This window comes from Microcaecilia unicolor, chromosome 1 (genome assembly GCF_901765095.1).
Source record: "Microcaecilia unicolor chromosome 1, aMicUni1.1, whole genome shotgun sequence".
Classification (NCBI taxonomy): Eukaryota; Metazoa; Chordata; class Amphibia; order Gymnophiona; family Siphonopidae; genus Microcaecilia; species Microcaecilia unicolor.
Genome location: NC_044031.1, coordinates 551,489,636 through 551,516,328, shown reverse-complemented (window position 1 = coordinate 551,516,328; position 26,693 = coordinate 551,489,636). Strand labels below are relative to the sequence as shown.

At 47.0% G+C, this 26,693-nt stretch overlaps 1 protein-coding gene across 2 annotated transcripts in view; it reads left to right on the top strand.

The window, feature by feature from the left end:
* Window positions 1-26,693, top strand: part of PABPC1 (poly(A) binding protein cytoplasmic 1) — a 101,759-nt gene that overhangs the window by 46,230 nt on the left and 28,836 nt on the right. For both annotated transcript variants that reach the window (XM_030217353.1, XM_030217345.1), the window contains exons 7-8: window positions 22,970-23,107; window positions 23,191-23,286. In XM_030217353.1, coding sequence (XP_030073213.1) covers window positions 22,970-23,107; window positions 23,191-23,286 — 234 coding nt within the window. The remainder of the gene's footprint in view (window positions 1-22,969; window positions 23,108-23,190; window positions 23,287-26,693) is intronic.

Sequence of the window (26,693 nt, the reverse complement as noted above, 5' to 3'; positions counted from 1 at the left end):
TTTGTCGGCGCTCGCGCTCCAGGCCTCGGTATGTGGGGGTCTAGTAGCCCGAGCATGTTTTCGCTGGGCCGAGAAACTCCTGGATGAGTCAGTGGAGGTTGGGGCCTCCGGAGTTCAGGAATTAGCCAAGCTCGAGATGGGTTCGTCTTTCTTGTCGGATGCCCTTTATGATTTGTTGAGGGCGTCCACCAAGAATATGGCTATGATAGTGGGAGCGCATAGGGCCCTATGGCTGAGAGGCTGGGTCGCGGATGCGGCTTCTAAAGCGAAGTTGTGCTCTCTTCCCTTTAAGGGAACCATGCTCTTTGGAGAGGATTTGGACAATTTGGTGAAGGGCCTTAGTGAGGCGAAGATTCCTCGCCTGCCAGATTTACGTCCCAAGTCGGGCACCAGGGGGGTGTCTGCTCGTGGTCGTTTTGCTGAGGCCCGGCGGTATAGGCCGGGACGGACTAGTGGGTCTTTTAGAGGACGGTTTTTTCAGCGCACCCAGTCCTTTCGAGGGAATCGTCGCGGAGGGCGTGACTTTGCCTCGAGAGGACAGTCTTCCGGACGGAATGTGCAATGAAGGTGTGCGGACCCAGGCTCTGGTACGAGTAGGGGCTCGGCTGAGTCGGTTTTACCAGAGCTGGGTCCAAATCACGTCCGATCAGTGGGTTCTCGAGGTGATTCGAGATGGGTATGCGCTGGAATTCGAAGAGTCGCCTCCCGAGAGGTTTCTGGAGTCCCCGTGTCATTCAAGAATAAAGAAAGCAGCAGTTCGGGACACGTTGCGTCGCCTTCTTGCCCTGGGAGCAGTGGTTCCTGTTCCTCCCGCGCAGAGATGCTTAGGGTGCTATTCCATCTATTTTGTAGTACCAAAGAAGGAGGATGCCTGGCGTCCGGTGTTGGATCTCAAGGGAGTCAATTCAGCGCTCAAGGTTCTCTCTTTTCGCATGGAGACGTTGCGGTCCGTTATTGTAGCGGTGCGGCAGGGAGAGTTCCTGACGTCGCTGGATTTGACGGAAGCTTATCTTCACATTCCCATTCGGACGGCGCATCAGCGTTTTCTGCGCTTTGCGGTCTTAGGAAAGCATTTTCAGTTTTGTGCTCTTCCCTTCGGGCTAGCTACAGCTCCCCGAACCTTCTCCAAGGTCATGGTAGTAGTGGCGGCGGCTTTGCGGAAACAGGGCGTGTTGGTACACCCGTATCTGGACGATTGGTTGATTCGGGCCAAGTCTCGGTCGGAGAGCGAAGTGGCTACAGCGCGAGTGGTAGCCTTGCTGGAATCGCTTGGTTGGGTAGTGAACCACAGCAAGAGCCATCTCGTCCCATCCCAATCTCTCGAGTATCTAGGAGTGCGCTTCGAGACGCTCAACGATCGAGTGGTGTTGCCGGCTCTTCGGATCCGCAAATTACAGGAGCAGATTCGTCACTTCCTGGCGGGGGACAGACCGACAGCGCGTGCTTACCTTCAGGTCTTGGGCATGATGGCAGCGACGATAGAGGTGGTTCCCTGGGCCAGAGCACACATGCGGCAGTTGCAGTCGGCACTTCTCAGTCGGTGGTCTCCTCAATCGCAGGGGTTGGAGATGCGTTTGCCTCTGACTGCTCTTCCGCGTCTCAGCCTCCGTTGGTGGCTAGACGTTCGAAACCTAGTGAAGGGAATGCCGCTGGAAGCTCCAGAATGGGTAATTCTCACCACGGATGCCAGCCTGTCAGGTTGGGGGGCTCATTGTCTCGGGCAGGTGGCGCAGGGACGGTGGTCTCAGGAGGAAGCCCAGTGGTCCATCAACCGGTTGGAGACACGGGCCATTCGTTTGGCTCTTCAGTATTTACAGACGATGCTTCAAGGCAAGGCTGTCAGAGTTCTCTGCGACAATGCCACGGCCGTAGCATACGTCAATCGGCAAGGGGGCACAAGGAGTCGCGCAGTCGCAGAGGAAGCAGCGCAGTTGTGCCAGTGGGCGGAACTTCATCTTCAGGCCTTGTCGGCAGCTCATGTGGCCGGGGTGGACAACGTAGACGCCGATTATCTGAGCAGACATACTCTAGACCCCGGGGAATGGGCTCTTCATCGATCGGTTTTCAATCGCATTGTGTCGGTGTGGGGGATTCCTGTGATGGATCTCATGGCAACGGCGTGCAATGCGCAAGTGCGGCGGTTCTTCAGTCGCAGAAGAGACCCGCGGTCGGAAGGGATCGACGCCCTGCTGCTGCCGTGGCTTCAGGAGTTGCTGTACGTGTTCCCTCCGTGGCCATTAGTGGGGAGAGTAGTTCAACGCATCGAACGGCACCCGGGTTGGGTGATTCTGATAGCTCCAAATTGGCCGCGTCGCCCGTGGTACGGAGATCTGGTGCGTCTGGCGGTGGCGGAGCCCCTGCCGTTGACAGAGACAGTGTTGTTGTGTCAAGGTTCCATCACTCTCCCAGATCCGGCTCAGTTCTCGCTTATGGCTTGGCTCTTGAAAGGAGCAAGTTGAGGAAGAAGGGTTTTTCTTCCAGAGTTGTGGCTACGATGTTGAGTTCCCGGAGGCAGTCCACTTCACTGGCGTACATTCGAGTCTGGAGGCTTTTTGAGCACTGGTGCCTGGCTCGGGATTTGAGGGTGATACACGCTTCGGTCGCGGATGTGTTAGAATTTTTGCAGAATGGTCTGGACAAGGGGCTGGCCTTGTCTACTTTGAAGGTTCAGGTGGCAGCCTTGTCTTGTTTTCGTGGCAAGGTTCAAGGTAGGTCATTGGCTTCGTCTCCGGATGTGATTCGATTTTTGAAGGGAGTGAAATTGCTTCGGCCTCCGCAACGCCGGCTGGTTCCTCCGTGGGATTTGAATCTGGTTTTGGAAGCGTTAATTCGGCCTCCGTTTGAACCGTTGGCTTCGGCTACGGACAAGGATCTATCCTTAAAGACGGTGTTTTTGGTAGCCATTTCTTCAGCGCGCAGAGTTTCGGAACTCCAGGCTTTGTCTTGTAGAACGCCATTCTTGTCTTTTTCCAAGGAAAGGGTTTCTCTGCGACCGGTGCCCTCATTTTTGCCCAAGGTAGTGTCCGACTTTCATGTGAATCAGGTCATTTCTCTGCCAGTCTTGGGGAATCTGGCTGGAGACTCGGAACAGCATCGACTGGCGAAGTTGGACGTGAAGCGAGTGTTGCGGTGTTATCTATCTAGAACTCGGGAGTTCAGAACGTCTGATCGGCTGTTCGTTCTTTTTGGCGGTTCTAAAAAGGGAGCAGCTGCGTCCAAGGCAACGATAGCTCGGTGGTTGAAGGAGGCGATTGCGTCTGCTTACGTCTTGAAGGGTCGTACGGTACCTAAGGGTTTTTCGGCTCATTCCACCAGGGGAGTAGCAGCCTCTTGGGCGGAAAGTAGTATGCTTCCTCCTCTAGAGATTTGTCGGGCGGCAGTCTGGTCCTCTCTGCATTCGTTTGTTAAACATTATCGGATTGATGTGCATGCTAGAGAGGAGGCAGGTTTTGGGGCTGCTGTGTTGACCTCTGGCCTAAGGGGGTCCCACCCGTAGAGATTTACTGCTTTGGTACGTCCCACGCGTCTTGACCGGTCTGGAGGGTCGCTGAGGAAGGTGAAATTAGGTCTTACCTGCTAATTTTCTTTCCTCTAGACCCTCCAGACCGGTCAAGGGCCCGCCCGGTGGTTTTCTGTAGGCCAGGAGGTAGACTTTAGTAATTGGATATCTCTTGGCAGCTGATGATTGTATTTACATAATTCAGACTCTGGTTCCTTTCAGATGTTGGTTAGTATGAGTCTGAATCAGGTGTGGTTGGATAGCCCACCGGTAGAAGCACAAGCAGAATTCAGTGAATAAAACAGATTAAAAGAACATAAATCTGTTCTGCCATTTGGCAATGTCCACGTACAGGGTTGATAGTTTTGGTTAGGGTTTTAGTTTCTCTGCTTTGTTACGGTTATACTGGCTAGTGGGTGTACTGCACAGGTTATATATACAGTATCCAAAGCTCAGTGTTTTCTCAGTCTCCCTCTGCTGGTAGGAGTGCATAACCACGCGTCTTGACCGGTCTGGAGGGTCTAGAGGAAAGAAAATTAGCAGGTAAGACCTAATTTCACCTTATCTCTTTCAACTTCTAAGCAGCTTGTAGATCAAAGGAAAAAAACACCATTTGAAGTGCCAATATACAAATGCTAGAAGCCTAAAAAATAAGATGGGAGAGTTAAGAGTATATAGCACTAAATGATGAGGTGGATATAATCGGCATCTCAGAGACTTGGTGGAAAAAGGACAATCAATGGGACACTGTGTTAACAGGGTACAAACTGTATCGCAATGATAGGATCAAATTGGAGGGAGGATTGTGCTATATGTTAAAGAGGGAATTGAGTCAAATAAAATAAACATTCCACATGAAACAGCAGTGTGAAATCATTATGGGCAGAAATTCCATGTGTGAAGAAAAGGAGTATTCTTGTAGGGCTGTACTACCATCCACTGGGACAGAAGAAACAGACAAATGAAGAACTGTTTGCAGAGATTAGGAAAGCTTGCAAATTGGGCAACTCAGTAATAATGGGTGGTTTCAATTACCTTGATATTGACTGGATAAATGTTACATCAGGGAATGCTAGGGAGATAAAATTTCTAGATGTAATTATAAATAACTGCCTCTGGGAGTAACTGGTCCAGGAACTGAACAAAGGGGAAGCCATTTTGGATCTGGTCCTTGGTGGCGTGCAGGGCATAGTGCGAGAGGTGGTGGTGTTGGGGCCCCTGGCAAACGGTGATCATGACATGATCAAGTTTGAGCTACTATCTGGGATGAACTCGCAAAGGAAATCTACCCAAGCTATATTTAATTTTTGAAAGGGTGACTATAATAAAATGAGGAAAACTACAGCCAGCATGGTTAAAAGGTGAAGTAAATGAGGCCATTACAGCCAAAAGATTGTTCTTCAAAGAATGGAAAAAGGACCCAAATGAAAACAAGAAGCAACATAAGCACTGGTAAGTCAGATGCAAAGCGTTAATAAAGAAGGCTAATAGAGAATATGAAGAGAAACTTGCCGCAGAGGCTAAAACTCACAGTAACAACTTTTTCAGGTACATCAGAAGCAGTGTGTCTGCGAGAGAATTCATGGTACCATTAGATCTCAATGGAGCAAAAGGGGCACTCAGGGAGGGCAAGGCCATAGCAGAGAAGCTGAATGAATTCTTTGCTTCTGTCTTTATGGAAGAAGGTAGAGATCTGCCTGTACCGGAAATGGTTTTCAAGGGTGATGATGTGGAGGAACTGAAAGAATTCTCTGTGAACCTGGAAGATTTACTGATCCAAATTGACAAATTAAAGAGTATTAAATCACCTGGACAGGATGGCATACGTCCAAGGATATTAAATAACTGAAGCATGAAATTGCTGATCTGCAGTTAGTAATATGTAACCTGTCGTTAAAGTCATCTGTCGTACCTGAAGAATGGAGAGTTGCTAATGTGATGCCAAATTTTAAAAAGGGTTCTAGAGGTGATCCGGGAAACGTTGATGCAGGGCAAAATAGTGGAACTATTGTAAAGAATAAAATTACAGAAGATGTAGACAAACATTTAATGGGACAGAGTCAGTAGGGGTTCAGCCGAGGGAAGTCTTGCCTCACCAATTTGCTTCATTTCTTTGAAGGCGTGAATAAATGTGGATAAAGGTGAGCCAGTTGATGTAGTGTAGATGGTTCCTCATGAGAGACTCCAGAGAAAATTAGTCATGGGATAGGAGACAAGGTTCTTGTGTGGATTAGGAATTAGTTATTGGACAGCAAACAGAAGATAGGGTTAAATGGGCATTTCTGTCAATGGAAGAGGGTGAACAGTGGAGTGCCACAGGGATCTGTACTGTGACTGGTGCTATTTATTTATTTTATTTATTAATGCCAAGTGCTACATGTTACAATTTGTACTAAACTGTGCCCCTATCAAAATTAACCTCGTACCCTGAAATCATGTTCATACAACACACATTTCGTACCCTATCCTAATACATCCCCTTGCTGACCTTATACCCCCCCTCCCTCCCTTGACCGTATCATGGTATAGCTGAGCTTTGTGTTTGCAATTGTTCATATGGCTGCCAAATTTTTTGGCAGGCTCCCAACTTGCCCTTCCTCATTTCTGTTAGTTTTGACATTAAATAAAGATAATCCACTTTTTGGAATACCTTCTGCATATCTGGCGTTTTTTGCTGTTTCCACTCTCTTGCTATCACTATTTTTGCTGCAGTGAGGTATTGGCTTGCGAGTCTATGATGTTCCACTGCCATTGTCCCCGGCTTAAAGTTCAGTAAACAATTTTCCGCCTTGCATGGAAAAGGCTATTGGAAGACTTGGCTAATCAAAGATGTCACTGACCTCCAGTAATCTTGTATCCTTGGGCATTCCCACCAGATATGCATAAACGTCCTCCTGTTTCCACATTCCCGCCAGCACTCAGCTGATGCATCCGGATATATGCGTTGCAATCTGGCATATAATACCACCAGTAATACACTTTATATCCATTCTCTATCATTGATTGCGCCAGGGATGGCTTAAACAGATATCTATACCCGTTCCTCCAGTGTGCCTGTGTTCTGCAGTGCTTGCTCCCATCTGTCTGTATAGAGTGTTTGGGGGTCTGCTCTTTGCAATAGGGCAAGGTAGAAACGTGATACACAACCCCTTCCGCTCCCGCCCCTTAATGCCTTTTCCAGTATTGTCTCCGCTAGCCCCAGTTCCTCCCGGGCCCACATGTGTATAAAATTGCGGACATTGCTATAAAACACTTGATCCCTTGGCGGTAACCCATATTGCTCCTGAAGGTTTTCAAAGCTTACCACCCGCCACTATCCTACAGCTGGCCAAGTGCCCATTCCCGATAAACCCTCTCTGTTTCGCCCCATGAGAAGCCCGGCGCCCTACATATAGCTGTTTGTAGAAAGTATTTTCGCTTCACCCCACGAGAAGCCCGGCGCCCTACATATAGCTGTTTGTAGAAAGTATTTTCGCTCCGGGAACCAGCACTTCCTAATTTGATACCATGTGGAGAGAATGTGACTGATTCCTACCGGGACCTTGCGCCCTACCTCCCTCAATTCCCTCTCCGTTAACCATAATACATCACTCAATGAACGCCTTCCCAGCCATGCTCTCTCCCAATGTAACCACTTCTTTTTTTTCCCTGGGATTCCAGTCCGCTAGTATTCTCAGTTGAGCCGCCTGATAATATAAATAGAAGTTTGGGACGCCCATCCCCCCCCCCCCCCCCCCCCCCCACATGGGGTTGATATATAATATCCCGTCTTACCTTCGGCGGACGCTTCCTCCAGATATATGCAAAGAGCTTTCGGTTTAGTTGTTCAAAAAAGCTCTTGGGAATCTGAATAGGCAGGGCCATAAATAGAGTAATGTAGGGAGCATCATCATTTTCACTGCGTGGATACGCCCCATCCAAGATATATTCAGCCCCTCCCATTGATCAATCTCCGCAAATATCTCTACTACCTTCTTTGGAAAGTTTGCCTCATAGAGGTCCAACATTTTCTATGTTATCTGAACCCCTAGATACTTAACAGACTTAGACGCCCATACAAAGGGGAAGGCTGCGTGAATTCGTGGCACTCCCTGTGGTGGGATCGTTAGATTAAGCACCTCTGTTTTTGTTATATTTACTTTAAATGCCAACCTCTCCCCATATTGCTCCATTAGCTCTATCGCTCTCCTCACCGATGACTCTGGACAAGTCAGGTCAGCAGGATATCATCCGCAAACAGCATCAATTTGTGTTCCCTCTTCCCTCTAGTCACTCCCCTAACTCCTATGTCCACCCGTATGACACAGGCCAGAGGCTCAATAGAGAGGGCAAACAGGAGGGGTGAAACCGCACACCCCTGTCTTGTTCCCCTCTGTAGTGCTAACGGTTTAGTATATGTTCCATTGATTTTTAACATAGCTAACGGGGCCTGATATAATAGCTGATGCCATTTCAATTAGCGCCCCTCTATCCCTACCCTTACCACCGCAAGTAGAAATGGCCATTCTCTAACGCTTTTTCGGCGTCCACCAACAGTAGGACCGCCGTCTCTTGCTCATCTCTGACCTGTTGCACCACATGTAGCAGGCATCTTATATTATCAAAAACCTGTCGCCCTGCTATGAATCCCATCTGATCATCATGAATTAGTTTAGGCAGTACCCTTTGCAACCGTTTCACTAAAAATTTTATAAATATTTTGTAGTCCACATTAAGGAGCGATATTGGTCTATATGACCCACACTGTTGCGGGTCCTTCCCTGGCTTCAGCAGTAGTGTCACCACTGCCAACCGCCACATGTACACAGTAGCTCTGCCGCCTGCGCAAATGCATTGAAGAGGCGTAGTAGCAACGCCGCCAGCATTGATGCATACAGTTTATACATTCTTGCGGGAAATCCATCTGGTTCCAGCACCTTTGCTAACAGGAGATCTGAAATGGCCCATTGTACTTCATCTAACATTACTGGCGCCAAGAGCCTCTCACATTCCCCCTATGTCAACCGCGGCATTACCATTCCCTTCACATATGTTTCTATGTTATGAGGGCACACCTCCAGTTCCGACTTATATAGCTTAGAGTAATATTCATAAAAGAGCTCTTGGATTTCCTCTGCCTGGTGTACTGTCTGCCCCTGTGGTGTTTTAAGACTATTAATAAGATTTTTATTCGCTTGCTTTTTTAGCTTGTTTGCTAGCATCCTGCTTGCTTTTTCCCCAAATTGAAAATATTCCTGCTGCGATTGCTGCAGTTGGGTTGCTAGTTCTGCCAGCTGTATTTCATTAAGTTGCAGCCTACTTCTGTGGAGTTCCTCCATAGCCCTTCTGTCAGTTGGGTTTGTTTTGTGTTGTTTCTCTTTGGACCTTATACTTTCCCTCAGTGCAGTCTCCTGTGCTTCCTTTTTTTTCCCCAAGTGGGTCCATAATGCAATCAGTTGCCCCTGCAAAACCACCTTTAGACTCTCCCACAGACTCACTGGGTGGATCTCTCCTACATCGTTCAGTTCCATATACTCCCTTACATATTTCTCTATGATAGCTATATTTTCCGGTTCTCTCAACAATGCCTCATCCATCCGCCAGTATCGCGGCCCACCCCCCTTTCCTTCCCACCTTTAGTCTCAATACCACTGGGGCATGGTCTGACCATGTTCATGTCTCTGTATTAACTATCTGCATAGCCTTAACCACCTCCCCATCACCCAACCAGTAATCTATTCTAGAGTAAGAATTGTGTCTTGGAGAGAAGTACGTGTAGTCCCTTTCTTGGGCATGGGTCGCCTGCCAAAGATCAATCAGTCCCCACCTGGCCATTAGGCCTCCCAGTACCGCTCTATCCTTTTTCACGTATCCCGCTTGCCCTGTTGAATTATCTGGTAGGGAATTCACTGTTAAGTTAAAATCCCCTCCCAGCACTAGTCGGCCTAACATGTTTTGCTTTATTAAATTCTCTATCTCCCCTAAGAAAGACCCCTGCCCTTCATTTGGTGCATAAACTGTTACGAATGCATACTTCACATTAAACTGGGAGGCTATCACCATGAGAAATCTTCCCTCGTCTGCTTTCACCTTAAGTATTTGCCAGGGGTGGCTATCTGAGAATGCCATAAGCACTCCCCCCTTTTTGTGCTTCGATGTGTCAGTTGCATGAAACACTACCGGATATTTCTTATGCTACTTTTTCATGGCCTTTTTCAGGTGCGTCTCCTGCAACATGACTACATCTGCTTTTAACCTCATTTCTTTAAACATGCATTTACGCTTCATTGGTGAGTTGAGACCCTTGACATTCAATGTTACACAATTAAACATATATATACTCTTCTAGCTTTACCCTAGACAGCCACCACCAGATACTTTGGTCAATCCCCCAACTCCGAACCAGACATACCCCAATACCAACTTGAATCATGTCTATTGATGGAGGAAGTGAAGTCCCCATCTGTCCAACAGCCTCCAACTCTTTTCCCCTTTACAGCGGGCTTCCATTGCCCCCTTGTTTACTCTCTCGTTTCTGTGTGCCCTCTGGGGCCCTTCTACTGCCCCTCTCACTTTCCAGCTTGAGAGGCCAATTGCTTTCCTGAGATTTGCCTCCTCAGGCGGCCCTGGGACACGCTATGCCATTTTGGTTTGTTGCTCCGTGGCAGTCCTGCTCGCTCCAGTGCATGGCTTTCTTCCTCTGCCACTAGCTGCCTTAAGTATTCCCGGGCCTCCTCTAGCAATGCCACTCTTTGCTGCTTGCCCTCCTGGCTGAAGATTAATGCGAACGGGTGCTGCCACTTGTAGGGTATGCCATCCTCCCTCAGCTGGGATGTTAGCGGTCGAATATCACTTCGCCGTTTGAGTCGCTGCCGACAGGTCTTGATAGATTTCAATAGGATAGCTATCCCACGTTAGCGGGCTCGCCGCCCTCGCTTTTCGCATCATTGTTTCTTTTACTTCAAACTCCATGAAGCAGGCCACTATGTCCTTGGGCTGATTCGCCTTCCTTGTGCCCATCGCCCGATGTGCGCGCTCAATTTGTATGGCTGATGTGACATCTCTGGTGTAGATAGTAGATGTGCAGCAATCGCCTGTACTACCTCTTCGCAGTTGATATACTCAGGAATCTCAGGCAGTCCACGGATTCTAATATTGGAGCGTCTGCTCCTATTTTCTAGATCCTCGATTTGTCCGTGAGGAATCTAGTCACTTGTCTTTTGATCAGCTACTTGCTGCTCCAGTGTGCTTATAGTCTCTGCTTGTTCTTCTACACTATTTTCCACCTCAGCCACACGATTGCCCAGCTCCAGAATTTCTCCTCGTAGGTCAGCGCTCATCTGGACAAAGTCCTGCCGCACTTTCTTTAGATCAGTTTTGATCTCTTGGAACCAGTTACACAGCTGTCCCCATACTTCTGGGTCCGCCTCCGCTCCCACTTTCCTTGTCCGGCTGTGCTGTGCCTTTCTGCCCCACGCTTTCCTTGTGGGCGCCATTTTCTTCTGCCTGCATTATCCCGCTCTTCCCTTGCTGGTGATATGCAAATGTAGCAAGATTTGGAATCTTAGGCTTTGATACTGGCATTACCCGCCTCTGGGTGCTCTCTCCTTCCGCACCCTGTATCCGCTATCCTCCTTCCTAGGGGGGAATATATCGTTATTTTGCTATTTTGTGGCTGCTGGACAGGAGCTCCGGTTTTACTCCCCCATTTTCTGGCGTGGCGTCACTTCCTCTCCCTGGTGCTATTTATCATATTTATAAATGATAGAAATTCGAATGGTGAGTGAGGTGATTAAATTTGTAGATGATACAAAACTATTCAAGGTTGTTAAAACACGTGTGGACTAAGAAATATTGCAGGAAGACCTTAGGAAATTGGAAGACTGGGCGTCCAAATGGCAGATGAAATTTAATGTGGACAAATGCAAGAAAGAATAATCTGAATCATAGTTACCTGATGCTAAGGTCCACCTTGGGGGTCACCACTCAAGAAAAGTAAATAGGTGTCATTGTACATAATACGCTGAAGTCTTCTGCTCAGTATGCAGCAGCGTCCAAAAAAGCAAATAAGATGCTAGGAATTATCAGGAAAGGGATGGTGAATTACACCGAAAATACTATAATGCCTTTGTATCGCCCTATGATGTGTCCACACCTTGAGTAAGATCGGGAGGCGGGGCTGGTGGTTGGGAGGCAGGGATAGGGCTGGGCAGACTTATACGGTCTGTGCCAGAGCCGGTGGTGGGAAGCGGGACTGGTGGTTGGGAGGCGGGGATAGTGCCACAATTTGGGTTTCTGCCAGGTACTTGTGACCTGGCTTGGCCACTGTTTGGAAAACAGGATGCTGGGCTAGATAGACCATTGGTCTGACCCAGTGTAGCTATTCATGTGTTCTTATGTGCTCAGGCAGAATGCTTCCGCAGAAGAGGTTTGACAGGTCCGGGCTGTCCAAAAAAAAAAAAGCAGCCAAGTCCTGTTGAACCTGTAGCCTGGGGGTCCGGTGGACCTCCAGACCCCTCTACCCTCAAAAAATATAAGCCCCCGCCCCCCAAATACCTGGTTGTCCAATGGAACCCTTATCAGACACCCCCACCCACCCGAGTTCTAGCCAAGCTCGCACCCACCCACTCGCTCAACCATCCACTCACTTATGGACTATTCAAGCCCCGCCCCCCCCATACCTCCAGGAGGGAGGTAGTGCTTCCTCCGGGCGCGGCTTCACTCCTTCGGCACCCTGCTTGATGCATCCTGGGATTCACTCGGCAGGTCTTAACTTCCATATATGGTAGAAACTTCCTTATGGAAGCCCTGCCCAGTGCATCCCAGAATGCACTGGGCAGGGTGCCGCCATTTTGAAGTAGCACCCGCAGGAGGAGGGAAGGAGCTATTTTCCTTCCTTGTCGCCCTGTTCAAAGTTTGGAGGGGGCTAGGGTGGGGGGGGGGGGGAGGTCTGTTAAGTGTCCCACTAGACCAGAAGGTGTTTTGGAAATGTGGTGGTGGCTTATGTTTTTTGGGGATAGGGGGGTGTGGAGGTCCACCTGATCTCTGGGACCTTGTGTTGGGGGGGGGGGGGGGCTGGAAGCATGCAAATGTATGTTGGACAGGGTCTCATCATTCCTCCTGTATGCCCTGGGAAACCCTCTAAGCTAGCTTAGGGTTGGCCATAGGAGCAGCACTCTTGTTTGGCGCTGCCCGCTGAGCATTGGGGAGGAATATTAATTCTTTTTAGCATACTGCTTGCACTCAGATGGCAACCTTGTTGTTTCACCCGCTTACCAGCTCTGAGCATTGTGTGCCAGTAAATGCAGTCATTAGGCCATGATCTGTAGCACCCACGTTTACTTCTGATCATTGGCATCTCAGTGATTATTCTTATTATAACATCAATAGCTTTGAGCAGCTTTCAGTAGCTCACTCCCTCCCCTCCCTCTGCCCACCACAGTGTATTAGAACATAAGATAGGTTTGATGGACCCTTAACTTGATCCAACATGGCACAGCATCCTGTCTGACATTGTTCTAAATTGGTCACCACTACTTGGCGCAATCCCAAAATGCAGATCCATTTTCCACTAACTAGCAGAATATAATCAGACACCGAGCGGGGACTCAACAGCTTTCCTAAAGAGTTAATGAACATACACACTTTCCTATACACAGCAATCTCATCAGTCACACAGTTTTGCTGCTTCTACTCTGCTGAACACACAAAATTATCTTCTCATTTTCCAAGGTTGTCTTTAAGACAAATGTAGTAGTTTAAAGAATTGGGGGGGGGGGGGGGGGGAATAAAGAAACTTTATTAAATATTTAGCCCAAACCTCAGTCTTCCACAAAGTGGCTCAGATTAAGCCCAGCTTTGAGCCGTGCCTCGAGTATGGAAGAAGGATCCAGAACTTCCATAAGATATCACACTCAGGTTCTGAGCCCAAGCAGGCTGGATTTAAGCATTGTGGCAGACTGTCTTCATGTACTCAAAAGGGTCACTTCCATAGTCTTCATGAACATTATGCAGAAGGAAAGTAGATCTGTGTATTCCAATAGACCCCTCATCTACTGTACACTGATTTAGTCCATTTGCCAAGTTGAAGCACCAGAGCTTTTATGGCTTCATTTTTCAGAGGAGGCATTTTATTTGTAGCCACACATCTGATCATAAGATTATAGTTACAGTTCACTTATAGCCCGCTACCATTCACATAGTTTACAGCAGATTACAGCAAGACTCTAGAACACATTAAGACTAAGATATAGCAATTCAACAAACAAGCATAAATTAAATTCTAAAAATCATTATCTGTTTTAAAAAAGAAAAAGGTAACTGCAAGTAATTGTTAATTGCATACTTATGAAAATCTCTTTAAACCCAACATATCACTAGGTAGAAATCTTAGATGGTAAAAACGTCCAAAACTTAGCAGCATGAAAGATAAACATGAGAGAATTTTTCTCTAGGTAACACATCAAGGACTCGGAAAACCAAATGGAAAAAAAGTTACTAATATTATAAAATTGTCTCACTATCGAATAGTGCACAAGAGAAATCAAGTGGCACCATTCCATATACAATCTTCCACAACAAACCGTCTAATTTAAATATTATCTTAGCCTCAACACTAAGCCATGTTCACATGTGATCGAGGTGACTTCAGATATCTGCTTTAAGAAAAATAAGCAGTGTTGGCTGTAGTGTTGAAACGAAACGTTCTGCAGTGTGTCATAAATGGCATTTTTGCCCATTTTTTTTCTTTTTGAGCACAACAGCGTGTGTTGCACTATTTTAATTGTATAGCACTTTTGTTAGATTACCAACTCTTGGAAGTCGGCACATCAGTCACCGAAATGCCATTATTCTTTCTGTACAGGCATGGCCACCATCTTTGTTTGTTGTGTGTGGGCTTGACTTGGACATTCATTATTCAGCGCTGTCAGATGAGTGCCTTTTTTGAAGTGTTTGAAATTAATGCTATGAAAATTTATAGTTCTTTGTTTCATATGCACATATTTATATAAGCTGTTATATGCTAGAGACCAATTGATTGAATACACTTTAATAGGTTTGGACTTGGAATAGGTGTGGTTCAATGACCTTTTGTTGTGAAATATTCTGATGTCCTTACTGCATTTTAAATAAGGAAAGATGGATGCTGCTTATAGTCATCCTAATTTTATTTTGTGTGTTCTGTGTTGACTGAAGATATTATTGGTTTATATCTCCTTGTTTGATTTCTTCACAATAAGGTATAAAGATATAAAATGCCTAAGGACTAAGGCTATAACATTCTAAAAATAAAACTGAGCAGTTTAACCTCAATCTGTTTTCACTGGGAGCCAGTGGAACTGAACAAAGTATAGAGTTGCATGTTCCATTGCTTTTCCACCCAGCACTAATTTCTCACTGCTTCATTCCTATCTAATGTGGATGAATCACTGACGGCTCAGTTCAGTCCTGCCCGTTCTGAAAAGCTAAAGATCAACACGATAACCGAGTAGGATTGTCTAAGAAAGATACTGGTAATATATATAGAGGCAAAATTATTTAGTATCATCCATTTAAAATCTGATCTCATAATCATAGCCAACCTTGTACCAGTGTTCTCCTTTTGCAATGAGTTGATAATCTGGTGGGTATAATAATTCCGCCCCCTTCCCCTTTGCATATCCATGACTCAGTTATACAAAAAATCAATAGTAAATTCAAAAATTAAGTGCTCTTATTGATAGTGCATGTTTAGCAAGGTAATATTCAAAATGTGTTGTATCCAGTAAATCCATAGGAGTCCAAGGCAGCAACAACCCCACTCCCTCTAACTGTGAAAACTATCCTTACCATGGTGATCTTGATCACACATGAGCCAGTCCCTCTGCTAGCAGGTGGAGATAGAGAACTTCAGAAGTTTCCTTTATATGGTTATGTGCAGCCACCTAAAGCTCAGTATTCTTTCTTTCTATGAGGACAAGCAAGGACGTTAATTCTCACAAGTGGGTAATGCGGCGCTGGGTTGCCCAGTCCGGGTTTTTTAACAAGCCATAAGAGCTTTTGTGGTGTGTGAGACGTGCTCCACCACGCATGTGTGGAGTGCCTTCCCACCCACTGCTCATGCGTGGCTACTATAGTAGTGAAGAGAGAGTGCATCTCTGACTTCTCTTCACGCCTGGTCTGAAGAGTTTTTTTTTTTTTTTTTTCGTCTTTCAGTACTTTTTCGTTATTCCGTTTTGGGCATTTGTTTTCCCCTTCTCTTCCTGTACCTTTTTAGTTTATTTTGTTCATTTTTAAGTTTCATTTCTTTTCCTTCCGCTAGGCCGCATTTAGGCCTGGTCTCTGGTCGGGTCTTTCATGTCTGTTTTTCCTGGTTCCTTGCCCCCTTTTTCATTCACCATCGCGTCGTTTGATTTAGTGCCTGAAGTTTTTCCGTCCATGTCCTCTAAATCTCCCAGTGGCTTTAAGTGCTGAAGTGAGGATGACTCCTCGACACCCCTCTCGAGGACGTAGCTCCTCAGTCATGCAGGCTTGGGCTTAGCCCTCCCACGAGGAGTTTGACAGATGCCACTAAGGAACGCTCATGGGAGTCGGAGGAGGATCCACGGTACTTCTCAGATGAGTCCTATGGCATTCCCTCAGAACCCTCCCATCCACTTGAAATGAGAAAGTCTCCTCCAGAGAGCCTTTCGTTCCCTTCTTTTGCAAAGGAAATGGCTGAGGCTATTCCATTTTATTTGGAAGTGGAGGATGAGCCCAAGGCTAAAATGCTCGAAATCCTGGACTGCACTTCTAGGGAGACTGTGACTGTCCCTGTCCACAAGGTACTCAAGGAACTAGGAGTTCCTTCTGTTGGTCCCTGTCATGCCCAAGAAGAATGACACACAGTACCGTATCCACAGTACACCTGGTTTTGATAGGCCTCAGTTGCCTCACAACTCTATGGTGGTGGAGTCCGCTTTCAAAAGAGCCAGGAGTTCTAGAGACTATGCCTTGGCACCCCCTGGCAGAGAAGCTAGGACCTTGGACTCTTGGGAGGAAGATGTTCCAGGCCTTAATGCTTGTATCCCATATACAATCAAACCAGCTCTTTACAAGCATCTATTTATGGTGCGCAAGTTGATGCACATGGCAGACTCTCTCCCACCAAAGCAGGCGCCAGTTAGCCAAGCAGCAGAAGGCGTGTCAAAAAAATTCTTTGCTGGGCTTTCAGGATCTCTGCTGAAAGTATAGCAATGTGCAAACTCTCATGACTGCATGTTTCTGACTTGGAACGGTCGGTTCGCCAGAGGTTGGCGGATGCCCCATACTTGTGGGGATAACCTTTTTGGAGAGAAGGTTGAAGAGGCTGCTGACCAAATCAAAAAGCATACTGATTCCATCTCTTCTCTTTCCCACCGGGCATCTTCTGCACCAGCCTCCTCAGCTAGGAGGTCTTTTAGCAAGTCGAAGAGGGGTGCTTACTAATTGCAGAGATGTAGGTATGTCACTTCCACTTGCCAGCCTCCTCAGGTTCAAACCCAGCACACTCGTTCTCATCAACAGTGTGTGCCTAAGGCACCTGCTGCTCCCCAGTCTAAGCAGGGAGTGAGCTTTTGACTGGCTCCAGCAGAGCATAGCTGCTATCAAAGTGTCCGTACCGGATGACCTGCTGGTCGGGGGGAGGCTGAAGTATTTCACGAAAGGTGGCCCCTTATAACCTCTAACTGTTGGAGTCTCCAAGTAGTCCGTCTAGGATATGCACTAAATTGGCTTCAAAAATCTCCAAATTGCCCACCAAGAACTCATTACTTCAGCTCTCAGCATGAGCAGGCACTTGCAGAGGAACTCTCCATCTTTTTACAGGTCCATGTGGTCAAACCTGTTCCACCAGGGAAAGAAGGCAGAAGGCAGGGGTGATGCGTCCTAATTGCTTCTTTTCCATTTTTATTCTTTCTTTGTATGGGATAGCTAGCGTTTATTACAGAGCTACTTCATTGTAGAGGTTGCTTAATAGTTTAAGCAACCAGCTGAGAGTGAGCACAGAGACCTTAGAGGTTGCTGGGTCACGTCCTGGTGCAGCTTACTATCAGTAGTGCACAGTGATGCAAACAGCCATATTCTGTTACACCATCTAGCTGTGATTCACAGCCACACTTGTTAGCTCCAATGCTCAGCCAATTCTTGACCCTCTCTGCAAGATGTTAACTTTGGCTTAGGCATCGGACAGCTGATGTGGCTTCCAAGTCACATTTTGCAAGTTACCTTTTAGAAGTAATCTTGTACTTGAAGAAGATTCAGGGAAGTTGGATAAAGATGTGAGGGGCTCCCAAGTTTCAGAGATCGAGTCTAAAGATTCTTTTAAATCCTTTCAGTTTAGTCATAGGTTTTGTGAAACCATGTGCTCCAGGCCAGGGAAACCACCTTCAGGGTTTCCACTTCCACTGTGACATGCCCCCTTGCATGCTGTCAGAATGACCTCTGCTTCCAACTCCAGGTCTGCCTATGCCTGTTGATTCTCCCAATGATGTGGGATCTTGGTTCACTTCTTGGGTTTCATAATAGCAGGACTCCTTTATGGGTTTCATGAGGAGTGGACCAAGATTGCCTCAAACTAATGTGTCTTGGATTTTCTAATGCAGGGTTAGAAACGGGAGTTCTCCCATTCCTCTGCAGATTTTTCTTGGATTCTCCATGCAAGCTCAAGCCCAAATATCGGGCAGTTCATGCCACTTTGCAAACGCTTCATTTAGGCACGGTCGAGTTTGTCCCCTGTTGTAATTTGGAGACTGGGAAGTTGTTCCCTTTGCTTTGTAGCTCCAGCCAGGGAGCTTCCTTCCAGCTGAGTTTTGGACATCATAAGTGGCTACAGTGTTTTAAGGTTCAACTTTTCACAATGGGAACTTTGCAGTGTTTAATAGTTTGTCTAGCGGGGAGAGTTTCTAACATCCCTGGAAGCGGGGAGAGTTTCTAACATCCCTGGATCTCAAGGAAGCGTATTTTCATATTCCTAGTTCACCTTCCTGCAGAAGAACATTATCAATTTATGAACATGTCTTTCAGCCTTTCCGCATGACCAAAGACATTTTTTCAAGGTCATGGTGGTAGAGGATGGATTGCGGGTTCATCCATACCTCGTGATTGGCTGATTTGCGACTCTTATCCTCTGCAAATTTCATCCAAGATAGCTACTTTTCTTCAGTCCTTAGGATTGGTAATCAATTTCACCAAGAGTAGGTTGTTTCCAACACAAGTCTTGGTGTATCTGGGAATGATATTCCATATAGGCTTGAGAAGTCCTTTCTTCTTGCTCCTCAGCAACTGATGCCAACCCAAGTCAGGTTCTACTTTCCCTACCAGGTCCGGGGATCTGGGAGTAGGTTCTGTTCTGGGCACCATGGTCTCTTGTACATTTTCCCATGAGCCAGATTCTGCATCAGGCCACTTCAGGGGTTCCTTCTCAGCTTTGGTCTCCACCTCACTTGTTCCCTTTAAGCCAGCTTAGGGGTAGATGCACTAAAAAAATCGTTAAAGTCCTTCCCTTACCGATTCCTTAGCGAATCGGTAAGAAACAGGCATGCATCAAGGAAATTGCATGCAAATGAGCTGGTCACTGCTAGCTCATTTGCATGGGATTTCCTTCCAAGCCAGTCGGCCAGCTGAGCATGCGCAGAGCACCAAGTGTTGTGCTGGCTGCTCTGCGCATGCCAAGGACGTCCTTTATGGACATACTTCACTCAAGTCTAAGGAGTTAGGCATCTTTCACAGGTTTGCAATACTCTTGTTGGGGCTGCTGTGAGGGAATCGGAAGGCGCAGCTCGCGGGACTGCTCTCTATAGGGATAGGCGGTGGTGGTGTGTGTTTATATTTCATACCTTTAAAAATGTCAGCAAAGTGGGTAAAAAAAACCGGGGAGATAGATTAAAACGTCTGAGAGAAGGACGACAATCTTGAAAAATAGAAAATGTCCAAGTGCTCGTCAGGGTCATCCTTTTAAAGTGCCTAACATGGACGTCCTTCATTCACAAAACCAAAAAAGGACGTCCCTGACGAGCACTTGGACAAGACAAAAAAAATAACCTCCAGGTCTCTCTCTCAGCCAATCACAGCGTGTTAGCTGTCACTGGTGTCGGCTAAACGCGCTGTGATTTGCTGAGAGGCCGTGGGTGGCATCAAGCAGAGCTGCGTTCACATGCTGCTGGGACTCCCAAGCCTCCCCCCACCCCCTAAGCAGGCAAGCTGGGAACGGGATGGCTTTCACTGGCTGCGAGTCAGCAGGACTGTTAAAAAAAAAAAAGACAGGTTATAACAGAAAGCCTGTTGGAAAAAAAAAAAAGACATTAAACATACAGCGGGGACCAGGAGAAATGCTCACACTGCTCACATCTGAATTTTAGATTTACTTCCCTCTCTCCTTCCGTACAAAACTACAATCAGCGTTTAAAAATCACTGGGGAAAGAGAATGTTTAAATCCCTTTCCTATCAGTTCTCATTTGGCTTCACTAATGGAATAAAGTGTATGGAAGAAGTGTCTATCGAAGCTTTTGAATCCCGAGTTTTTAAAAGAAGATTTAAAACTGATAGAAGAGCGAGAGCAAAAGTTGAGAAGTACGACGTCCTTTTTTTTTGTTGTTGTTGTTGTTTTGAGTGAAGGACGTCCATAAAGGACGTCCCTGACGAGCACTTGGACGTTTTTTTCCCCTGATTTTTTTTTTTTTTGGTTAAATTTATAGAAGTCTTTAGAGGCGAATAAATCCCGTGCAGCCCCAACAAGAGGTGCAGACCTCCCGTTAGGTTTTCCACGGTTAGGCAATCGGAAAACGGTAGTGCATCTCTTTACAATACGATTTATACACATTATAATACTAATTTGCTCATCTGCATTCCGTTTTCATTAGCTGCTACCGTGACAGGGAACTGGCTCGGAGAACCCTTTTGTGCATGTCCCGGTTTACTACTGCGCGTTAAACTGGCTAGAACCAGTTTAAAAACCATGTTGCTGGCTCGTTAAGTTTAGTGCATCTGGCCCTTAGCCTCAACAGATTAATTAAACACAGCCTTCCTCTGACATTTCAGAAGTTCTTTCTCTCTCTCTGGAGGCAGCTATCTGCAGCTTGTAGGCTGCTAGGGTGTGCCTTACCTGGCTGCAACAGATTTTGGATCCCTTCCAGAAGATGGACAGTCGACCTCAATTGCCAGATGTGGAGTCGAGTGGTTTATTTGGCAGATTTCTTTTATGATTTGTTTCAGGTAAGCATATGTCTTTGGCGATCACAGCCTGTCATTTGATGTTGTTGTACCACTGGGCGGCAGATGCAGCTTCAAACAGCGGCTGGATAAGCTCCTTTATTAAGGGCAAGCTGTTTCAAGTTGGTGAAAGATCTAGGTGACTCATAGACTCTGCGTCTTCCTGAGGACATATCTACATGTTCTTTTCGGTCAGGTTGGGCTCACCCTCATTTTAAAGAGATCAGGTACTATTGTCCGGGGTAGCCTAGTTTTCAGCGATCCAGGTTCAGCCCTAACAGGGTTTCAAGACGCCCAGCTTCGTCCTTTTGGGACCCTCCGTTCTCCTGAAGGGGTGATGGGGCGTACAGACCTGTCTTTTCTCCATAAGGTGGTTTCTGCCTTTCACCCCAATCAAGCTTTGTCTCTTCCTGCTTCTTTGACATTCGCCGTGTACTTTTATACTATTTGGAAGTGACCAAAAGTACATAAGTATTGCCATACTGGGACAGACCAAATGTCCATCAAGCCCAGCATCCTGTTTCCAACAGTGGCCAATCCAGGTCACAAAAACCTGGCAAGGCCCCAAAAAAGCTCAATACATTTTATACTGCTTATCCCAGAAATAAGCAGTGGATTTTCCCCAAGTCAATTTAATAATGGTATATGGACTTTTCTTTAGGAAGCCTTTACCACCTTCTCTGGCAACCAATTCCAGAGTTTAATTACATGTTGAGTGAAGAAAAATTTTCTCCGATTCGTTTTAAATTTACTACTTTGTAGCTTCATTGCATGCTCCCTAGTCCTAGTATTTTTGGAAAGCGTAAACAGACGCTTCACATTTACCCGTTCAACCTCTATCATATCTCCCCTCAGTCGCATTTTCTCCAAGCTGAAGAGCCCTAGCCGCTTTAGCCTTTCCTCATAGGGAAGTCGTCCCATTCCCTTTATCATTTTCATCGCCCTTCTCTGCACCTTTTCTAATTCCACTATAGCGAGTTCCATTGTTCAGATCTTTGCTCGGGACCTCAGGAAGGTAATGCAGCTTCCAGAGTCATGCTGGCTCGCCATTTTTACATTAGCAAATGCTGGTGTAGTAGGGCAATGTCTGGGGTGACCCACTAAGCAGAAATGACTTCTTGCATAGCCTCATGCACTGGAAAAGACTGAAGCGGTCTTCTGGTGCTTGCCATTTTAAGATTAGTAGATGCAGCTGTGGCGGGATCAGAAAAAGACATTCAGAACCTGGAGAGCCTTAGGTATACAGGAAGTTGACTCCTCCTCCACACTACGGTGGAATCATCTGATTTCTGACCCGCTGAGCAGAAATGAATCCCGGTACAGCCCCATGCTGTCTTCTTGCTGGTCGCAAGGAAGGGAATCTGGTTTTGAGAGCCCCGGTGGCTGAGGGAGGCAGTTTCTTCGACTGGCCTCTTTGGGACAGTCTCCACCGTTGCAGGTGGCAGTACTTTCTTCCAGACCTCAGGTGACTTCCTTCTCAGTCTAGCTTCCGTGGCTGCCTTTTGCAGTTCGGCCACATGGTCCTTTGTCCTGCTGCGGATGTCTTTTGCAGATTGCCCTCTTGGTCTTCTGTCCTTCCCTAGCTAGGCATTGCAGGCTTGGAGTGGCAGTGCATGTAGCTGTGGCTTATGGAGCATTGCTCCGTTCTGCAGAGGTTGTAGTGCCCTGCCCCACTTGAGGACAGCTTTCGTACATCGTACAAGGCTCTGGATTGATGTGGGATGCTGTGGAAGGTAAAATTAGTCCTTACCTGATAATTTTCTTTCCATTAGTCCCAACAGATCAATCCAGAGGCCCTCCCTTTGTTGTTCTTGCTTGAGTGTTTTGTTCTAGTTGCTTCAGTTTCATCAGGTTCCTTCATTTGATCTTGGCTACAAAAAAAACCAAAAAGGAAACCTGTTGTTACCTCCCACAGGAGCAGTTGAGGAGCCTACATAGACTTTATGCAAGCAAGAGCTTACTGTTGGATTTCCTTTTCCTTCTTCCACTGCCTTGGTAGCGACAATACTGAGGTTAAGGTGGTTGCACATGACCACATATAGTAAACCTCTGAAGTTCTCTCTAGCCCCACCTGCTGGCAGAAGGATGTAACCCACAAGTCTCTGAATTTATCTGTTGTGACTAATGGAAAGAAAATGATCAGGTAAGGACTAATTTTATCTTCTTATTTCTGTGGAACTTTACCTTATAGAATTGTGCCTTGAATCCCTTGATTGTTGGCCAAGTAGATAAAATATCTGTAGGTTGCCTGCATGCAATTGATCATATTTCTCTCTTTTGCCAAGGCTGTGGATGACATGAATGGAAAGGAACTCAATGGAAAGCAGATTTATGTTGGAAGAGCTCAGAAAAAGGTGGAAAGGCAGACTGAGCTGAAGCGTAAATTTGAACAAATGAAGCAAGACAGAATCACAAGATACCAGGTTAATTAAGGCAGACTTTAAATTTTGCAAGTCTTTTTGCCCTAGTACCTTATCAGAATCATCATGTTGATTTTTGGTTTTAGGGTGTAAACCTTTATGTGAAAAATCTCGATGATGGCATAGATGATGAGCGCCTGCGAAAAGAGTTTTCACCCTTTGGTACAATCACAAGTGCAAAGGTAATTTTATTTTCTGTAGGAACAAAACTTAAATCCAGTATACTCCCTTCCCCATGTCACCTCTCCCACTAGTAGTTCAGATGATTATGACTGTCATTGGGAAACATAGTTCTGAAAGCCAGTTTTCTATTTTCCTAACACTGCACATCTGAAAAGATCATTATTAACCCTGTCAGGAACTACTAAATTGTGACATGGTTTACTGATAAAATTTCTGCTGGAATATTTTCAGTGCATGCAAATGCAATTTTTGCCTGATGTCCAGGTTTGTATTCTTAGCCCTGAACTGAGGAGAATCTCTTTCGCCCTAGTAGCGGAAATTGAGAGCCAATATAATATGGATAATATTGCCCTGCTATCTAAAAAAAAAAAAAAAAATATTTAGGGATATATGACCATTGGCACAGCAGAAGGATTAAAACTGTAGTTGGACATGTTATTGAAATAGAAAAATCAGTCATCCTGTACACAGAGGTGTATTTTCAAAGCACTTAGACTTACAAAGTTCCATAGGTTACTATGTAAGTCTTAAGTGCTCTGAAAATGAGCCCCAGAATGCATAGTGATTCAAAAAGTGAATTGTATAAAGAAGCTAGAAACGGTCAAATTAGGTTCATGCAAAAACTATCCTGTTGTTCCATGGAATTGTGTGTATATTGCCATTACATATTTTCTTGTCATCAAGCAGATGCAGCCATTACAGATGGGTTGTGTCCATCAACCAGCAGAGGGAGATAGAGAGCACACTTTTTTTCAGTGCCTCATACCAGCTTGCTCCACTGCCTCTCTTCAGTATTCTCTATCTCCCCTAGCAGAGTGGCTGCAGCTTCTTCGAGCTCCATCTAAAATCTGCCTGGAGGTTGCTCCTGTGCTTTTGCCAGTTGTTAGCAGGGGTGTTGGAGGCTATAGCAGCTTCACTTTAAAGGCACATAGGTTCGCCCTTTCCCTGCCTTACCCATACCTCCGTGGATGTGGACACATTGCTTAGCTTTCCCTGTCCTTCCCCACCAACAGTGGATGCAGGCACATAGGTTCGCCCTTTCCCTGCCTTTCCCACTCACCTGAGCCTCCGGAGTTCTATTTACCTCTGCTTTCCTCACAGCGTTAAAAAAAAAAAACAACGCTTAAACGCTGGAACAGAGGTTTTTCCTTGCCTTTTTCTGTGGGACCGGAGCTGTGATACTCGGTGCAGTGAGGTAAGAGTGTTTTCTGACTCCTCCGGGGTGGGCCCGCGATCGGGGCAATTTTGAATTTTACCGCCGTTTTTGGCGATGGCTGCGGAGACAGTAAAACGCTGTTCCAAGTGTGGCAAGCGCAGATCAGCAGCGGGGCTTTGTAAATCGTGCTATACAGACGTTAGAGCCGGCCCGAGCATGGCGAGCGACGATTCTTCACGCTCTGAGGTGGCAGCAGGCGCCATTTTGAATTTACCACATGGCACGACCTCCGCTGAGATGGAGAGTCCTGAGCCCGGGGGGAGGCCTTGGAGTGAGGCTGATATGGGAGCTACTAGCCCCGGCAGAGATCCGGGTGCCCAGGGTGAGTTTTTCTCCCCTGATTTTGTCTTATTAATGCATAAAGCATACATGCTTAAACGAGCTCTCCCACAAAGCCTGGCATGGGCCTCTTCTAATGCCCCCCCTGGTGGATTCTAGCCTGGGTATGCCCTCTGAGGCGTTATTCCCTGATAATTGGCAGAATATGAAGCGCAGAAGGGCTCATTCCCCTTCAGAGAGTGCTGCACCTCCATTTCCCCCCCCCCCGTGGTCGGGCTGCGAGGACTCTGGCAGGCCTTCATGGCCTGAGGAGCCAGAGTCTGGTGCAGAAGTGACTCAGGATCTGGACGATCCCTCCGCGGTGAGGATTTTCCACCGTGATGAGCTGCCAGCGCTTATTTCTGATGCCCTGCAGGCTCTCTCTATTGAGGACCCTGCCAGTGGTACAGCCTCCTCTGTGAATCCTAGGATGGCTAGTACCAAAAAGCCTGCTCGAGCCTTTCCTTTGCATGACTCCATCCAAGAGCTTATTTCGGCTCAATGGGCTGACCCCGAGGGACCTTTGAAAGTTTCCAGGGCTATAGGGCAATTATACCCTCTGAGTGAGGAGCATATGGCTCGCTTTGCTATGCCTAAAGTGGATGCCCTAGTCACAGCTGTGACAAAGAGAACTACCCTCCCTGTTGAAGGAGGTGTTGCCCTGAAGGATATTCAAGACCGTAGACTGGAATCAGCACTTAAATGGTCATTTGAAATTGCAGGTCTCACTATTCGGGCGTCTGCATGCAGTTGTTATGCTGCTAGAGCCTGCCTGGCTTGGTTGCAACAGGCAGTGGAACAGCCCGGTGAAGGAGCGGAGCCCTTTTCAGATGTGGCTCCGCGGATGGAGTCGGCCTTGTCCTTTCTTGCTGACGCCCTTTATGATATTGTCAGAGCTTCGGCTAAACACATGGCAGTAGCAGTGGCAGCTCGCCGTCTTCTTTGGCTACGGCATTGGGCGGTGGACATGGTCTCTAAGCAAAGGTTGGTGAAGTTGCCCTTTCAAGGCCTTCTCCTGTTTGGTGAGGAGTTGGAGAAAATTGTGAAGGGCCTGGGTGAGGCTAAACCCCAGCGCTTGCCCGAAGATAGGCCTCGGCCTTCCTCTAAGGGTGCGGCGGTCCACTCCTCTTACAGACCTCGCTTCCATGAAGCTCGAAGGTACCGCCCGGGGCGTTCTGCTGGGTTCACTTCTCGTGTCCGTTTTCAGCAGAGGAACTGCTTTCGCTCGGACAAACTTTCCACAGCCACTGGCTCAAGGCCTGGAGTTCAGGGGCGACCCTCTCAATGATGGTGCACCGGCCCTCTCCTCGAGTCCTGTCATCGGAGGACGTCTTTGCCGAGGAGTGAGCCAACATTTCCTCAGATCAGTGGGTCTTGGACCTCATCAGAGACGGTTACAGAATAGAATTCGATGCCCCTGTAAGAGATGTGTTTGTGGAGTTCCGATGCGGTTCTGCCGCCAAACAGGCGGCGGTAGAGGAGACTTTACAAGGTCTGATTCAGATAGGGGCCATGTCCCCGGCCGCTACTCCATCTACTTTGTGGTGCCGCGCACAGGAGGGTCTTTTCGCCCTATTCTGGACTTAAAAGAATTAAACAAGTCCCCGAGAGAGCGGCATTTTCACATGGAAACCCTGCGCTCCGTCATTGCGGCTGTACAGCCAGGAGAGTTTCTCACGTCTCTGGACCTGAAAGAAGCTTACTTGCACATTCCAATTTGGCCCCCGTGCCAGAAGTTTCTGAGGTTTGCGGTGATGGGAAAGCATTTCCAGTTCCGGGCCTTGCCTTTTGGCCTCGCCACAGCTCCCCGCACCTTTTCGAAGGTTATGGTGGTAGTAGCTGCCTTTCTAAGGCGAGAGGGTATTCGGGTTC